The 17,394-nt window shown below is 39.6% G+C and overlaps 4 protein-coding genes across 7 annotated transcripts; 2 read left to right on the forward strand and 2 right to left on the reverse strand.

The window, feature by feature from the left end:
• Positions 1-2,666: 2,666 nt before the first annotated feature.
• Positions 2,667-4,452, reverse strand: LOC120901098 (malectin-A). 2 transcript variants are annotated; one of them, XM_040308804.1, is made up of 2 exons: positions 4,047-4,452; positions 2,667-3,963 (listed from the first exon to the last, which is right to left on the reverse strand). In XM_040308804.1, exon 2 carries the CDS (start codon positions 3,902-3,904, stop codon positions 2,966-2,968), a length of 939 nt encoding a protein of 312 aa, XP_040164738.1. In that variant the 5' UTR covers positions 3,905-3,963; positions 4,047-4,452; the 3' UTR covers positions 2,667-2,965. The 2 variants fall into 2 exon arrangements, with proteins under 2 accessions (XP_040164738.1, XP_040164737.1); XM_040308803.1 differs by having other exon boundaries at positions 4,080-4,451.
• A 749-nt stretch (positions 4,453-5,201) lies between these two features.
• Positions 5,202-6,960, forward strand: LOC120905011. Its single transcript, XM_040315626.1, has 2 exons — positions 5,202-6,432; positions 6,840-6,960. The coding sequence occupies exons 1-2, from the start codon at positions 5,333-5,335 to the stop codon at positions 6,958-6,960; spliced, it is 1,221 nt and encodes a 406-aa protein (XP_040171560.1). The 5' UTR covers positions 5,202-5,332.
• A 2,431-nt stretch (positions 6,961-9,391) lies between these two features.
• LOC120901099 (ubiquitin-conjugating enzyme E2-24 kDa) lies at positions 9,392-12,895 on the reverse strand. 3 transcript variants are annotated; one of them, XM_040308805.1, is made up of 5 exons: positions 12,801-12,895; positions 11,417-11,856; positions 11,195-11,342; positions 11,036-11,120; positions 9,392-10,551 (listed from the first exon to the last, which is right to left on the reverse strand). In XM_040308805.1, the coding sequence occupies exons 2-5, from the start codon at positions 11,816-11,818 to the stop codon at positions 10,539-10,541; spliced, it is 648 nt and encodes a 215-aa protein (XP_040164739.1). In that variant the 5' UTR covers positions 11,819-11,856; positions 12,801-12,895; the 3' UTR covers positions 9,392-10,538. The 3 variants fall into 3 exon arrangements, with proteins under 3 accessions (XP_040164739.1, XP_040164740.1, XP_040164741.1); XM_040308806.1 differs by lacking the exon at positions 12,801-12,895 and adding an exon at positions 12,603-12,784; XM_040308807.1 differs by lacking the exon at positions 12,801-12,895 and adding an exon at positions 12,280-12,387.
• Positions 12,896-13,728: 833 nt separating this feature from the next.
• Positions 13,729-17,365, forward strand: LOC120902958 (3'-5' RNA helicase YTHDC2-like). The gene is made up of 3 exons (XM_040312063.1): positions 13,729-14,078; positions 14,148-15,263; positions 15,336-17,365. The coding sequence occupies exons 1-3, from the start codon at positions 13,883-13,885 to the stop codon at positions 17,291-17,293; spliced, it is 3,270 nt and encodes a 1,089-aa protein (XP_040167997.1). The 5' UTR covers positions 13,729-13,882; the 3' UTR covers positions 17,294-17,365.
• Positions 17,366-17,394: the final 29 nt, after the last annotated feature.

Below are 17,394 nucleotides of genomic sequence, written 5' to 3' on the forward strand. Positions count from 1 at the left end.
TGATAAAAAAGCCGAGGCTCTACAATGGATGGAATAGTATGAATGCATCAACTCGTGCATTATGAAAATCCGTGAAACAAAATCCGAAAAACATTATTCATCTGCATATTTTATCAAACCTACAGTGGTAAGCACCGAAATGCACAAGATTGATGGCAAAGATCGTCTTCAACCACACGCATGTAGTTACAGCTCATTTGAGTTCTTAAAATGAGTGTCTTATTCATAGTAAATCAATGTGCACATAATCTTTCATCAAACAACGTGTTTGTTTGTGCACAGCACGTGATCAAGAGCAGTTGTGTTGACTGCTTGTTTGCGTGGAAAGTAAAAGATCTATTCATGTGCATTTCATAGTTTGCACTCGATGCGGAGTTTGCACTACACGTGGTTTGTGATTGTTCACAGCCACAGTCCCAGTTCGCGGAAATACGTGGTTTTCTAAATTTAACAGTTCAGGTGTGAAACCAGTACCCATTAATTATCTATAAATTTTGGCTGATAATTGCAATATTCGACATACGCGCAAATTTCTTCTCGGTCCGCATTAATAGCATATCTCGGGGACAACCTGTAGAGTAGTAATAACAATGGCTATTCGGCAAGGACTGACTATCCAGTTGCGTGGCTGCGTACGCACAAGAAGTATGTAAAGACAAGCATGACCACGTAGGTCGTTACGCCAAAGAAGAAGAATAACAGGGATTAAAAACAACTAATGTATCGAGAGAATAACAACGAAAGCAACAACGAAAAACAACAGTTATCCGCTACGGACTGTTCCAACCGGTTATTGAGGTTCGTTCCTGTTACTTTGCACAAATCATTTGTTCTATTGGCTGCGTTTGGTTTGCTCTGATATGGAAATTCATTCTAGGACATAGTAATCTGCAATATTGTTAAATTTGTTATGTGATGTAAGTTGTTTAGTGCTCCTGAAAAAAAATGTAAGTATAAGTGCCACTAAAAGAATGTAGGAGGTATAGGATATTTTATTTAAAATAACGCGATAGCGTGACTAGAGATGAATTGTGCATGTTTTCAAGTTCAAGGTGACGACCGTAAATTCGATGTAAATGCAAATTGCAATACCGCTTAGCCGTTCTAACTAGTTAACTATATATGCTCTCATTATGTAGCACAACTATCCCAAGCTTTATTTATTTATTTATTAATGTTTTATTCAGTAGTGACGGCCCAACCGTATTATTTATCCTAAACTATATTTGCAGTTACATAAGATACATATGTTTTATACCAGGTTTTATACGGGTTGATATAGAACTTTTTAAAATGCTTGAAAATATTACATCATCATTCATTGTCCTTATTGTCCTTATAACATCAAGAATCCTGAAAGAAACATTATAAAATTGTATACTTTTGCAGATTGACGCTGTCTGTTTGGCGGATTTTGCAATACTTATCTGTGAAACTATTAATGAGGTGGTATACGACGTTTAGAATGCAGACACGCTGTGCAAAAATGATACATTTTATGGTGGTCGTACTGGTGATAATTATCTGTGATGTAAAAAATGCATCGACTGCCACAATTCGGGTTTCCGAAAGGATGAACAATGAAAGGGAATCTTTATCTGAATCCATAACTGGCATAGACAACAAACCACAGCCATCACTAACGGCGTACGATCAGCGCCAAAGTGGGAAGTACAATCTACGTGTTCACATAAAGGATGTAAAAATAATAGCTGTAAATGGAGATGGATTGGAAGACAGTTTGGATGACGACACCATCTACGATTATGGTGATTATGATTACGATCCTGCTCATCTCACTGTAAGCCCTCTTCCCTTGTTTGGAATAGGATCGGTGTCTATAACCTCCAGCAAACCACCTAAATTGACGACAAATAGCAAACCGCAATCATCTACAAGCCCTTCCACGGTATCTGCCCCATTTCAATCCACAACGGAATTGAATGCACTTCCCCAGGAAGTGTCCTCGGTGTCATTGCCTTCAGAACCAACTGTTTCGACAACTGCTAAGACTACCACAACATTTAAACCTTCCCACATTAGTAGTAATGCTGTGTTAAAACCAATCCAAGCACCTGGACAATATGACTATCAGGAAATACCAGTGCAAGTTATAGTCGAACGCAAACACTAAATTTGCTAAATACTCTTCGTTTACTTTTGTGATTGAGCAAAACGGCCACTTTTTCCATAAAACAAACTAGCACCGAATTGCTTGTCAATACTGAACTATGTAACTAGTAGTACAACGACTCGAGGAAATCCTTTAGGCTAATCTTAAAATAACTGATCATTAATCGAGTCATTTCGATTGAATTGAAATATACAATTTTACTTTGAAATTTAACGACTTTTTCCCTCGTCAATAATGTAAACTATTTCCAGAATAGTTGGTGTAAGCAGTGGCGGATTTAGAGTTTACAGGGGGTAGACAAGTGTAGAGCGGAGGGAGGGTACTGGGCTGTCCCAAATCGACGGGCGGTCGCCCTGCCTGTTTACCGTAAAGCCCGCCATTGTGTGTAAGTGTTATTTATTTGTTTACGTTACATGGCTGTGTGGTAGAAGTCTTTTAGATTGGCAGGATGCACATTAAGTAAGGAAAAACTTATATTACCTACCATCAAACAATGGAAGCCTTTCTTTCAGAAATACACTCTCAGCTGTAATGTATTTTTAATGTATTGGAGAGTGTCTTTACTTAAGTTTGTGCTATAATAGTGAACCTTACATGCGCTTTGCATGACAATTTACGACCTTTTAAACAATTCCCCTAAACCGCACAAAATTTGTTAATAACTAAACGTTTAATTTACCCTTTTAAAGCTATTCAACTGCTTTGCCTAACGTATTGCAGTAAGTACCAAGGTTGAGGAACCGAAAAAAAATAAAATAAAATAAAATACCACACAGAAACTTTAAAGAAAGCGTAGGAACAAAAGTCTGTCCCCATTTACAACCTAACAAATCACAGCCTACACAAGCAAAATAACAAAGGTATAAAAGCACCGATAGCAATGAACACAGGTAACATTATGGAGGAATCGTCCAGCGAATACGGATTCGGTTGCTTTGGACCGCTTGTTTTTCGCTGCTTTGACGAGGTTTTTGCTGTATCTTCTGAGGATGTGCTAAAAAAGTCGTCCATTATGTTATCCTCCCCTCCTTCCAGCATATGACCATCATCGTCAGATAGGAAATCTGAATGGGGATGGAGTTGCTCGATGCTATTGTCCATATTTGTAGCTCCTGCTGTTTGATGTTGATTCGCCAGGGGCGGCAAACGGGGTAGAAGGGATGCATCGTAATCCTTAATCAGTAGAATTGCATTAATCTTCGGGTTGTCTTTGTAACCCTTCACGAACTCCAACTTTAGTTTACTTCCCCGGATTTCCGACTGTTTGTCTTTCAAATACAGCCGGCCCCGAGATACGGAAAAGAATACAAGCTCGTCGTGCGCTGTACCCTTGCCCACCAGCGAATATATATCCAAGTCCGATATGATTAGATGATGATCCAGAAGCACATCGAACACCTTCATGTTTGGGCCATTGAAATACACTTCGCAGAATTTAAGTATGAGCACGTACTGACCATCACCCGAGACAGGCAGGTCGTAGGCGAAGGTATCGTGATGATAGCGCTCAGTTTGATACAGAATTTCGTCCTGCTTGCTGACTCTATTGATTGAAAGTAGCTGTCTTCCGTAGTCCGACTCTGTTCCAACCTTCCCCTTCAGCGGATCACGAGAATAGTGTATTCCATTCGAATCAGTAACTTCATCGCCGCCAGCATTGATCGCATAGATTACATTGTGTGCACTACTCCCCGTCGACGCTTTAACAGCGTAAAATAATAACGCCAATATGCTGAATATCCTGATTCTGCCGAGCCGATGCTTGAACATTGTTTATAGATGCGCGGATGTTGGACTACGACGGCTTACCCAATGTGGATTAATTCGGTCTAAAAATTGTGCAAAAGAACGAATAGCATCACAATTAAAGGGATGTAAGAAAAATCAATAATCTGCATCAACAGCAAATTACCTAACAAATAAGTGCATAGTGAGTGACATTTACCGTTGCGTTATCCGCTACCATGTATTTTGGCCAAAGGCTTGTTTTTGTACGGGCTAATCCAGTAGCTCACGGCAGCCGAATTGGTTTGCTAAACACGCTAAAATTATCTCAATCGCCGGCAACATTACGTGGCATTTCACGATTGACTAGTGCAGCTGCATTATTCAGGCGAGTGTTTAGCATCCCTTCTTTTAGGTTTCCGAATGGCACCGCCGTACTTTGCCGTCAGTAGTTAAAACGAAAGCTCGCACAAAGTGTATAATTACAGCACAACAAATGTTTCGTTTTCGCTAACTTTGAACACAATGAATCTCCTTAGAAAATCGCATAGCACACTTCTCCAAACAAGTTATGTTGACGTTTCCTGTTGACATATTATTTTGTTTTTTTTTTCACATTACGTTTACTTCTTCGAGTTGAGAGTTTACTCTTGTGATCGCGAAACAAATGATCCGTTGACTGCATTGCATACAAAAATTACACAATTTTAAAAATATTCAGATTCAGGATGTGAGGAAACGTTTTTCATGTTACCCCATAACGACCTACGCGGTGTCATTTGGCCAGTAACTGTATATAGCCTCCACAGAGTAAGACGGTGTTTTGGTACTAGGCTACCGCCCAGATTGGAATAGAACACCGTCTGTCTTTGTTGCAGCTGAAGCGTTTATTCAAAAGACATCCGCGTTCTTAATGATTATAGATATATTTTACATGCCTGGTCAGCGAAGTTCCTTTGGTGTTACGTTTCATTTAACTGAACAAGAAACAAGAATTACAATTTCGACATATTTATCCAGCGCTTACACACTGAATTAAGACAAAATGTTCTGTTAATTAAGACACATCTCTGTCGACAGCACACCATTTGCATTCGAGAATAGATCATTGAATCCAAATGTGGATTCCATGTTTAATGTTTGAAAGTTCGTACTTTCATGTTTTGAATACCCTCCTCCCTGCTCGCCCCGGCATAAAAAAATGTAAATATTTAAAATCAATTTACATATCTAATCAGAAGATTCCACACTGTTCTCGTAACGTACATTTGTTCTACTTAGTTTAAAATCACATTCCGTTCAGCTAACATGTGCAAAACAAGTCGTTTGCTTTGGATCCTAACTGCATTTGTGCTAATTCTTGGTGTTAAACAGTGTGCAAATACACAGCTAAATAGTGCAACTCAAGGAAATAATAGAAAATCATCACAATCTATTCATCATGAGGAATACAGCGCGGATCTACATCTAGAGATGTTGTTGTTGGAATTAGCTGCAAAAATGGACTATGGCCACTGTTATGTTGTGCTGTTTGATGAGGTGTATGAAAGCGTGTTGAATGCAGCATTCTTTCGCCAAATCCATCGTGCTGCTCGGTACATCGTAAAAATCGAACAAGACGAAGACACCTTCAATCCCCGGCCATCCTTGAAATGCATTCTAGAGAGCACTAAAAAAGCTGGCTGCGGGGGTTACATATTACTAATGGCGAATGGAATTCAAATGGCCCGTCTGCTAAGGTTTGGCGATGATACGCGCATCATTGATACGCGCGCCCGATACATCATGATGCACAACTATCGACTATTTGTACCGCAGCTGCACTACATTTGGAAGCGCATTGTAAATGTCCTGTTTGTACGCCAGCTAAGGGACAGGCGAGCTCGTTTGTACAAATCGGGCAATGACAAGTTTGCGCCAGTTTACGAACTAAGCACCGTCCCGTTTCCTATGCAAATCAAGGGAGTTTTTTACTCGAAAATTTTAAACTTTTGGCAAGGAGGGAAATTTCGACTAGCAAACAGTACGTTTTTTGATGATAAAACCAAAGATCTTCGTCGCCAAGAAATGCGCGTGGTTGTGTTGGAACATACGCCAGCGGTTTTCAAATCAGCCACGACGTCCGTTGCCATACCAAGTTCGCATACAAATGATTCCGACTTTTCAAACAATGCTTCTGCGCATCAGCTAACCCTATCCCGCACTCAATCGAGAAGTAACTACTATGGTCTTGAAATAGAACTCTTGAAAGCAATATCAAATGCTATGCACTTTCAAATGGTTTTTTACGAAACGTCCGATGCTGACACGGAGCGCTGGGGCAGACTCGGTGGAAATGGAACACTTACGGGAATCATTAAGGAGATGCAAGAGGGTAAAGCAGATTTTGCCCTTGCGGATTTGCATCATACGGAGTATAACCTCGGTTTTATGGATCTCAGCGTTCCCTACAACACAGAATGTCTAACGTTTCTTACGCCCGAAGCTTTGAGCGACAACTCTTGGAAAACACTCATACTTCCGTTCAATGGAGAAATGTGGGCCGGTGTGCTGCTGTCCTTGTTCGCAGTCGGGTTTGTGTTTTATGCATTTTCGAACACATTGATGTACATTCATCAGCATGAGAGAGGTTATCGGCCCGAGCACGATTTACTTCAACGGCACCGAAACCGAAAGGGGAAAGAAAAACGGAACTTTTGGACAAGATTTCGCAAGAATCGTGATAGAACCAACACGCCACGTAAATCAAAACTGATAGGTAGGTTAAAATGGTTGAGGCATAAAAAACCAAAGACCAACATGAGTAAGTCGTCGGCTTATGATCGAAATAAACTGAAGAAATTACGAATGATTCCATTCAAGCGACAGCCAGAGCCATGGCATGATCCTCTACCCGCAAATGATATGTTTGACACGTTTTCGGATTGCATCATTTACACGTACAGTATGTTATTGCTGGTATCTCTACCCCGCATTCCAGAAAAGTGGCCACTTCGTATGTTGACTGGCTGGTATTGGGTGTATTGTGTGCTGGTGGTAGTCGCCTACCGGGCCTCATTCACAGCTATACTTGCCAACCCTATACCTCGGGTGACGATTGATACGCTGCAGGATTTGGCCGAAAGCTCCGTCCGATGTGGAGCTTGGGGCGAACAAAATAGACTATTCTTTCAAATGGCACAGGACCAATATTCACAAACTATAGGGGCTAAGCTAGAGCATGCACCCAACCACAATGAAGCCGTCGAAAAGGTTAGCGAGGGCCTGTACGCTTACTACGAAAACATATACTCGTTGCGGCAGCTTCGATCGACTAGGAAATCCGAAAAAGCTCGCCAAACCCTACACATTATGCAGGAATGCGCAGTGCACATGCCTATATCGATCGGATTGGGTAAAAATTCGCCCTTAAAGCATCAAGTTGATCTATATGTACGAGCACTAATTGAGGGTGGGCTCACCAGAAAGTGGCTCTCGGATGCGATCGAACAGTTTCAATCGAACGTGGAAATACCTCCACAAGAAGCTATAATAGATTTGAAGAAAATGTATGCCGGCATTGTGGCTCTTTGCTTTGGTTACGTGATAGCTTTGTTTGCCTTTGTCGTAGAAAAAATATACTGGAGATATTACATTGAAAACAACCCAGCTTTCGATAAATATTTGCATGGCATTGTATTCCGTGGCCGACGATGAATTTTATAATTTATTCCAATATACTTTAGGACAAATGTTTATCCTAAGACGGTTTAGGATACTCTTATATTTCAGAATAGCATGTTTAGGATACACTTATATTTCATGTTTTATTATTTGCAGATTTCATGTTTTATCACCCTCTAAACGACCTTATTAAAATTACATTAGTTTGTAAAATTCATGAAGTCATTTAATTGTTAAGTTTTAGTAACATGCAACTTTCTCATTTGTCCAGCCTTTATTCAACCACTCGGTAGTGTAAGCCAAGGTCCGACGTATGAACCATGGTGGTTTTACTCTTTCCGTCTATTTAATATCAACTCGACTATGACCTGTAATGACTCAATTTTTCGAATGAATGCATTGAATCAATATCGAACTGCTTACTGTTAATGTGCATTACAGAGCGCCCAGCTGTAGCCCTGGATGGACCTTGGATGGAAATAAAATCTAGCTTTTCACTCTCATTAACGAAATAAAACAAAAATGATTTAAATAACCATCCGAATACTGTATATTCTAGTTGGTTTGTTGATAATTGATTCACTCATCAGACAAACTTTGCAATCACAGAAAGCTGCACTGACAATTACTAGCCGTGAGAGAAGATAGTATACAACTAGTAAAAACTAGCACGCTTCGTTCAAAGCCCTAAATTTGAGGCATTCTTCATGCAAGTACAAATTGATGTTCAGAGACTGTGATGTTTATCTCCAATTAATACACAAATTGGCTTTATTCTATATCATTCTGATTTATACATTGAAGCATTACAAAATCCTGGTTTCCTTTTCCCAGCATTTTAAAAGGCAACTCATCTGAACGCAAAAAAAAACTGTTCATGTTGATGTTGCCACCACTATCTGGAAAAATAATAAGTGTTGGTCAAAGCTTGTTTTTTTGCAAGTTATACGTAACGTTTCTTTATGTTAGACGACAATACTTTCCGACTACGAGTTAAACCATAAATATCGGATAAGCAGACAGTGTAGGACTCCTATCAAATCAAAAGCAATAATGATACAGTAGAAAGACATAGTAAAAAGAAAAAAATAGTATTACAACCTCACTTTCTGCACTGATCTGCACATTATCAAAATAAAACGTTTTCTCAATTCGTACGGCTCACACAACCAGTGTTGCGAACGGTGACGTTCATCGACATAAAATTGTAAACATTCATTCGATTTGAAGCTTCCCATTCCCATCTCTCTCTGTCATTTGACATTCCCGTCAAAAAATGTCATTTGACATGAAGACATTTTCAAGATACATTCATTTGACATTCGCCAATCTGTATGAATCGTGAACTGTGTCGTATTGCAAACGGCCGTATTCATGTCAAACTACAACAGAGCGTGCGGTGCAAAGGCTTTCATTTCACTAGTTTTTGCTATTTCACTAGAATTCAGCGACGATACACTTCATAATCCTCCGATCGTATCGATTTGTGTTGTTCAAAAAATGTCAAATGACATTCAGACTACATTGTTTACATTTCATGTCATTGCATCAGCCCTGACGGTAGCGACACGAATGAATTTCGTTTAATGACAGTCGTGTCGTGGAAGCATTGAATGTCATCAGCCAAAAATTATTTTGACCGGCTGTTTACGGTGACTGTCATGAAAAATGTCAACAGTTAACAACACTGCACACAACAATTGTAATGGTAATTTGTTTTTCCTAGCGTCAGTACGTTAAAAATTTAGAAACTCTGTAAACAAAGAAAATTAAGATAAGCATGAGGACATAATGATTTACATACCATACAGGAATATACGATACAGGGAAGAGCCTGCGTAAAGACTAAACAAAAGAATAACAATATAATTATCGACATACCAGAAAGAATATATTTAGAATTCTTTAATTGATCTTCTAATGAGATCGAGTCCGCTACTTCATCTCAGTCATAACGTACTAAATCATTGCTAGGATTATATTGGGGTTCCCTGCCTTATGCTTATTTTCGGAAGCATGTTTGCTCTCTTATTTAAAGGTAGGTTCTAAACTGCGTCTGCGTTTAGTTTACTTCATTCTATGGTATCCCTAACGACTATCTTAATATAAACGAATGAAATAGTTTCAGAAAGCTGGTCTCTTCCACTGAAGAATACTCATACAAAACTCATAAGTATAAATTGATTTTATGATGGCAAACACCTGTACTGATTATACTTTATTGCGTAGAATATGTTTGAGATGTCCCTATACTCATGGAAAGAACAAAACGGAATCTATGTTTTTGTATTCATTCCTCATGAGCATTTTTTATTTCTCTGTACTGACATAGAGGGTGAGGGGGGGGGGAAGGGAGGGGGAGGATCCTTTCGTTAATTATTTGCTAGTTATCAGCAGCTTTACTTACTTTAATTAGGAATCGTAGCTATTGACCGGTGTTCTTTTAATCTTGTTTTACTACTTTCGCAAATAAAATTTAGCATTTTAAGTCATGATGTTCAATTTCGGTTCATTTTGATTGAATGCAGAAGAGCTGTAATTTCACTCATGCTGAATTTTGTCCAAAGCTGATAGAAAACTAATTTGCTGAAAACTTGTTCAATAATGCAAAAACTAAGTTGTTAAAAGAAGTGGTTGAAATGAATGTAATTTTGTTGAAAATACTTTTGAATTTATAGGATGCTTGCCAAACCGGGTTGTAAGTTAAATGTATTTGCACGATCTTATTTAATTCCACTGATGCGTTGTGACGACGTCGTGGAATCATCAAAATTCAGCAGTGATAGCGTTGGGGGAGTTTGAGAACATCATTCATTTCTTACCGAACGCAGCCAATAATCTCATTGCACTGCAAACCGCCAATGCACCGTCAATTTTTATTGTTGATTAATGAGTCAGCCTATTATGTGTGTGTTTGCTTTGCGAAGTACATTGTAGAGTTGATTTTGTCGTTACGGATAGATTCATAAATTAGTATCAATTGCGCATAAAACCTACACACAAATCCGAAATGAAATCACGTAGCGTATCTGAAAATTATATGCAAATCATTAGTGAAAATCCACAACGCTGGTATAAATGTTTTTGAACATTTTCCTATCATAAACATACTGCATCTTTCTACCCTTTTTTTCTCTGACTTATGTATAACTGAATCAATGTTTCTTCATACTTTTGGACAACGATACGAACAGTAAATATCAATCAATTATCAATTAATCTCAGAAATCATAAAAGGCATGCATTCGACTCTATACAGGTATTCACATTATAGGCCAGACGTTAAGATCTACACCTAGCACGTAGACGGTTGAACTACTCCTACTAAACGGGGACATTTTTCTTCTTCTATTTGGCGTAACGTCCTACGCGGACATGCCGGCCTTTACAGGCTTTCAAGATTCAACAGGAAACGAGGATATTATATAGAACTAATATCCATCGGTATGATGCTTGCTGTTGTTACAATAATTACACATAGTTCTAACAGTTTCAAAAAAAAAGGTCACTTACCGCTTTGTCCACAAGCGAGCGATTCTGTCGTGCTCTTCTCTGTTTTGCAAATATTGAGTTGCAATACTTCCCACAAGTGGATCAGCTACATTGAAAAAGCATAAAGTTTTAATCACTGTCATTAGTATCTCCTAACAATGATTGTTTTTTTTTACTTACCTGGATTACAGTCTGTTAGGAGGGAGCAAATGGATAGTAAAACTTTCGATATAGTCAATGCAGGTGACCAATTGTCTTTCAATATATCCAAACAGATCACTCCTTGACTGTTAATGTTGCAATGATATATCCTGGTCCGGAAGGTTACCTACAGAAAGTGTGATTAATCAGTGTTTGCTGCACATTCACTGTACGTATTCAATGCATACAATGCGCACTTACCTTCGGTGGTTTGAACGGATATTCGGGTGAAAAATGTATATCCAAAAAGAATACACCCCCTTCATACACGGAACCGGGAGGACCGAGAATAGTTGAAACCCATTCGTAAAGGTTATCACCCTTTGGTCCAGCGCTGCAATTTGGTGGAGGGTCAAGGGTAATTTCTGCCAGCTCTTTTTGGATTCGCTTAGCCGAAGTTCCTAGGGCTTTCGATATTTTTGGGTTGGATTTTGATTCCTTTGTTTCAGGCTTCGGCACCGTGGTTTCGGACCCAGTAGCTGCTCCGCTGCCATTCCCATTACGACGCCCACCAGCACTGTTGTTTCCATCACTATTGCTGCTGCTGCCACCACTTCCACCGCCACCGTTACCAGTGCTGCTCGAACCGGCACTTGTAGACATTTCGTAGGTATTCCTCAGATTATACTAAAAGAAAAAAGCTGCCAAACAAATACCCTTTTATGAATATCTAGAAAGATTGAGTTTAGCTTTTAAGGTAATTTTTCATATTTTCCGAAGTTTTTTTTCCATCGATCCCCATGCTAATTATTGCACAGGTAAAGAGGACCTTCACGATGTAACTGATCGGGCATATCGAAATACAGATAAATTCCTTGAAAGCACACTTTATAGGCTCCACGCTCAATAACAACTCAATAACAAAATGTAACTCTTCTTTGATGTGCATTTATAGAAACAAACGTTCTTGTTACTGTCTCGTAGGAGCGGCCATTTTGGCTATATTACGGAGCTTGTGACTTTTTTCTCTTTTCAATTGATGCTAAAACCCCACGGCTTGGTTATTAACTGCCATATTTACACATCAGGCAAGCAAAATGTACACTTCTAGTAAATAACAGTACTTAATATAATCCAATTCACGAAACAAGCACAGCACGAACGCGTCTTTTTTACACTGTGCCGGATCGATCGAGGAAACCCATGAACCGGGCAATGTCATTTACTCTTTAGCTTCTTTGCTATTACACCACGAACACCACGGAACCAAAGTTCTTCTACCATGTTACGATTTGTGCGGCGCACTACCGTTCCTTCTATGTTCTCTTACGACGTCCAATGTGAGAAAAGGCTCTTTTTCATTTAACATCCAATTGATCAAATGATAGCCCAACTCTTTTCAATGCTGTTTTATCACAGATATAGCTTAATTTTCATGGAGGCTAACCATTTGGATTTCTTCCCCGGTAGTCGACCTTTCTACACCGATTCTTCCTCCTTTATGACCAGACACAAAGCGGTCATTGCTATTTGGCACACCACATTAAACACTCCTTTTTGCAGATTAAGAACCCCCGCGGTAATATCTGTTCCAAACGAATTATTTCTTGGTTTATGTATGAAATTAACCACCATCAAGATTTACCTTTTTGACCTTTTCTAACTCAGAAAATGCGATGGCTTTGTTCACCACCGCTTGCTTAATGTGGTGCCATGGCCAAACGTATCAAAAGTCGTACAAGACCAAGATTAATACATTGTCATGTTAAATTCGATGTGACGTTTTTACGATTGAATTTCGATACAATTTTTGGAAGATAAAAACTCACATGATCAGGATATAGTTCAAACCAGTTTTTATTATTAAATCAATTGCTATCTGAAGAGAAAGTTCGGAAAGATTTTAAAGAATGCTGTGAGAGCAAAAGCCCCAGGAAAGCCGTTATGAAAAAACATGAAAATGTAGCGATAGTTATGAGATAAGACTAGTTTGTGCTAATTTGTGTAATCGATTATTAATTTCTTAGAAAGTAGGTTAGACTGGCAATAAACAAATTTTGTTTCATGGGTTTGCAACGAAATCTTCATAGCTCTAAGTATCTTGATTCTTCATCTGGCCTTGGCTTACGCTGATGTCAGTTTTGACATTTTTGTTAAGTTTATACTATCGCATTCAACATCGGCTGCTTCATGTTTTATTTTCTTTTGTTCTTTTTATTTTTAATATGAAGCTGGATGTAGAATGATTGTTTTATTGAAAGTGAAATAATGGGCGCAAGATACACGCATCAATAGTTCAATATAAACGATTTAATCTGGAAGTACATCGTTTAACGGTCTGTGCCTGTGACAAATGTGACAAATCTTAGTCCTTCTTTGGCTTAGAATTCCAATTTTCAGATCGACACTTAAGAAAAATCTTCATTTGTGTAACCGCTGAACCAAATCAAATCCGTATCCTAGGTAAAGGATGCATATTCTCTTGAAATGGAACTTTCATTTTGCGCATTAACACACCCCCCCCCATTCCGCTTAACACTTCTTTCGTTTTTACTTCTTTTAAGTTACGAGTTTTAACCTACCGAAAACTACCGAAAAATGTTGATGCGCCTACCGAAAACCGCCAAAATAATCTGGCCACACTGCAGATGATCACAATTGCTGTGGCATTTTGAGATGTCATAATATTTCTATTGTTGATCCCAAAGTCTGCCAGAGGCGTGGAAAATGGCATCCAAAGGAAAAATTAGCGTGAAAATCGAGGAAGACATCAGAATATCAATCCACAGACAAATAGACTTGTTTCTCCAGGACGAAACGCAAGTTGAGTTTGATTTCCCGGTACATTTAACAAATCAACATCGCGCATACATTCACGAGTATGTGAGGAACAAACGCCTGAAGTCCAGGTCTCATGGAAAAGGTAAGCAGCTTCCGGGTTACGCTTTGTTATCATTTTGGTTATTTTATGTTATGTTTGTTATTTTTACAGGCACCAACAGATACTTAACGATATACAAAACAAGTTTATCGGATATTACCCATGGCGATGCTGTGCTAGACTTAACACCCGAGTCGAATGATATTCTAAACGAAATACAGAAGGAATGCGGCATGTTTTGCAAACCCGGCACAAGTTCGACAAAAAGCCACCCTATTCGATTGCATTCCATCAATGTTACTTCATTTCCGCCTTCAGTACCTCCATTTCCGACCAGCTCTGGGGAAATACTGGCAGTGCGTAAAAGTTTACCTATTGCCCAGTTCCACGAGATCATTTTAAAATGCATGCAGCATAATCAAGTGATTATAATATCGGGAAACACAGGATCCGGCAAAACAACGCAAGTTCCTCAGTTTATCTTGGAAGAAGCTGCGCAACAAAATCTACCTTGCCGAATTATCTGCACACAGCCTAGACGCATCAGTGCTGTGACCGTGTCGGAACGAGTTTGCGTTGAGCGGAACGAGCAGTTGGGAGACACGGTGGGCTATCAAATACGTTTGGAAAGTCGTGTTAAATCAACCACCAATGCATTATTCTGCACCAACGGTGTATTGCTTCGCTGCTTGATGGGAAAGCATAGTTCTAAATTTCTGAAGAACGTCACACACATAATCATCGATGAAGTTCACGAGAGAGATCAATATTCGGATTTTCTACTGATAGCGTTGAAAGATAAATTGTCCAAAAATGCCCACCTGAAAATTATCCTAATGTCTGCCACCATAGAGTCGGACACGTTTTCGAAATATTTTAACAACTGTCCAGTCATTGAGATACCGGGCAGATTGTTTCCCATAGAAACGTTTTTCCTTGAGGATATTTTGATAAACGTCGACACATCCAACCACAATGTTAAAGATATTCGAAAAAAGATGATGAAAAGTTTCGAAGCGCAAGCCGTAGAGAGGACAAAACCGATAACTGTAAATATGGACGATGAAACCATATTACTGATGAATGATATACTGGAAGTTTGCTGGATCGAAAACAATCCCGACGATTTTCGTAACTTTTTTACGCTAATCGAAGAAGAAAACATTTCCATAGACTTTCAACACACGGAAACCAAAATGACTGCATTGATGATCGCAGCGGCGAAAGGTAATGGGTACATTTATCTGTTTATGTGACATGTATCGGTGTGGGCTAAACTTTTCTTTTCATTGTTTACAGGTTACATTGCAATCGTGCAAAAGCTGTTGGAGATGGGAGCTGACCCTAGCATACAGGAGAAGCATAATTACAACGCATTCGACTGGGCTTGCTTCGTGCATGGTAGCAGCACGTGTTCCGATATTCTTAAACAAGCCATTAACAAATCGGGTTTATCAGTTCCACGCACTATGCCATTGACGCCGCACAGCACAAAACAAATACTGGACGCATATCATACCTCAGTCGGAGACGATAGGATCGACCATAACTTGATTATTGATGTAATTCTACATATATGCAGGAAACATCCGGAAGGAGGCATACTAGTGTTTCTGCCCGGCTTCGAAGATATACAAGAACAATACGGGCTGTTAAACAGCAAAGTATCGAACCTCCATTGCATAAGAATGTTCATGTTGCACAGTAAAATGCAAACAGCAGACCAGCATTCCGTGTTCAAGCCTGTGCCTTCGGGGGTGCGCAAAATAATCCTTTCTACAAATATTGCCGAAACATCAATCACGATGGATGATGTGGTATACGTGATAGATAGTGGAAAGGTGAAACAGAAATACTACGACTCGCTTACATCTACCAGTTCGCTAGCTGCCACGTGGATCTCGCAAGCGTGCGCCACACAACGCGCCGGTCGGGCAGGACGCACCAGACCCGGCACTTGCTTCCGATTGTATAGTCGAATGCGACACAGTGAAATGGATCAGTACACACTGCCGGAAATAATGCGAGTCCCGCTTACGGAAATATGTCTGCAAACTGCTTTGATTATAAAAGACGAGTCAATACAGGAGTTTCTAAACAAAGCAATAACAGCACCGTCAACAACCAGTATCAAACAAAGCATAAAATACCTTCAAAAGGTGGGCGCTTTGGATGATGAGGAGAGCGTAACGGACCTTGGTTACACGCTAGCAGAGCTACCGGTAGATGCGAGGCTGGGGAAAATGCTGCTTTACGGGATACTGCTGAAATGCTACGAGCCCGTCCTGCTGGTTGTTTGTATATTGAGCATCAACGATCTCTTCGTGATACCTCCCTTTCCAGGCGATAAAGAAAGGGCAAAAAAAGTGCGGCAAGATTTGGCGGAGAATTCGTACAGCGATTGCTACTGTTTGCTTCGTGCTTACCAACGATGGTTAGACGCTCGGTCTGTTCAAAAGCGCAAAGAATTGTGCAATCGACTGTTCTTAAACCACGGCAAGCTAACGATGGTAAGTGAGTTGCGCAACAAGCTTCATGCACATTTATGTTCCATCGGAGTCGTGAAATCGTACGGACCGGGAAGTGTGAAAGACTTGAACGAGTTTGCCAACAACTGGAGCCTCGTAAAAGGGATATTGCTTGTGGGGCTGTATCCTAACGTGAGTTATCTGGAAAAGTATTCCAAAACAATGAAAACACGGTTCGAAAAGAAGATTTTTATCCATCCGTCTTCGGTGGTCGGTGGCAAAGCTTCCAAAAAACAAAAAACTACGGACAATGCCCTTTGCTTGCCGAGTGAATGGATAACGTTTGAGGAAAAATGTAAATCGGGTAGAGGGTCCATGATACGATGCAATACAGTGATATCACCAATAACGATCGCTATCTTTGCCGGACCTTTGTCGTTGGATGATACGGAATGTATAACTAAGAGTGACGCTATGGAGCAAGATCACTGCCGTATAGCAGTAGATGATTGGATAAATTTAATGGCAAAAGAATCTGTGGCTAAATCAGTGCTGCACACCCGCAGGATGGTGCACGGGTTGTTTCTTAAGTTTATCGAAAATCCTAGAATCCATCAATCCGACTCGAACGAACGCAAGCTGTTGGATGCGTTGGGCAAAGTTCTAGCAATAGAGGATCATACAATTGATGTAACGAACCAGTTAGAGTATTTCACAAAAAATGATAAGCAAAAAGAACAACAACACCATCGACATTACAGAAGAAGAGAACATTACAACAGGTTTTAAACCCAATTTACATCATGTTACTTTACATTTATCCAATAAAATTCATTTCAGCCAGTGCTTGATAGTTTATAATCGATTGAGTTTTGAAAATAGAAACATAT

The sequence above is a fragment of the Anopheles arabiensis genome, chromosome 3 (assembly GCF_016920715.1).
Source record: "Anopheles arabiensis isolate DONGOLA chromosome 3, AaraD3, whole genome shotgun sequence".
NCBI lineage: Eukaryota > Metazoa > Arthropoda > Insecta > Diptera > Culicidae > Anopheles > Anopheles arabiensis.

Excerpts from the sequence above, each read along its gene's own strand:
- LOC120902958 (XM_040312063.1), top strand. The coding sequence starts at position 13,883 with ATGGCATCCAAAGGAAAAATTAGCGTGAAAATCGAGGAAGACATCAGA. Across the intron at positions 14,079-14,147 it reads GTCCAGGTCTCATGGAAAAG|GCACCAACAGATACTTAACG; the intron begins GTAAGCAGCTTC and ends TTATTTTTACAG. Across the intron at positions 15,264-15,335 it reads GATGATCGCAGCGGCGAAAG|GTTACATTGCAATCGTGCAA; the intron begins GTAATGGGTACA and ends CATTGTTTACAG.
- LOC120901099 (XM_040308805.1), bottom strand. The coding sequence starts at position 11,818 with ATGTCTACAAGTGCCGGTTCGAGCAGCACTGGTAACGGTGGCGGTGGA. Across the intron at positions 11,343-11,416 it reads ATCCGTTCAAACCACCGAAG|GTAACCTTCCGGACCAGGAT; the intron begins GTAAGTGCGCAT and ends CACTTTCTGTAG. Across the intron at positions 11,121-11,194 it reads CCTAACAGACTGTAATCCAG|CTGATCCACTTGTGGGAAGT; the intron begins GTAAGTAAAAAA and ends TTTTCAATGTAG.
- LOC120905011 (XM_040315626.1), top strand. The coding sequence starts at position 5,333 with ATGTTGTTGTTGGAATTAGCTGCAAAAATGGACTATGGCCACTGTTAT. Across the intron at positions 6,433-6,839 it reads CTGTCCTTGTTCGCAGTCGG|AAAAGTGGCCACTTCGTATG; the intron begins GTTTGTGTTTTA and ends CCCGCATTCCAG.
- LOC120901098 (XM_040308804.1), bottom strand. The coding sequence starts at position 3,904 with ATGTTCAAGCATCGGCTCGGCAGAATCAGGATATTCAGCATATTGGCG.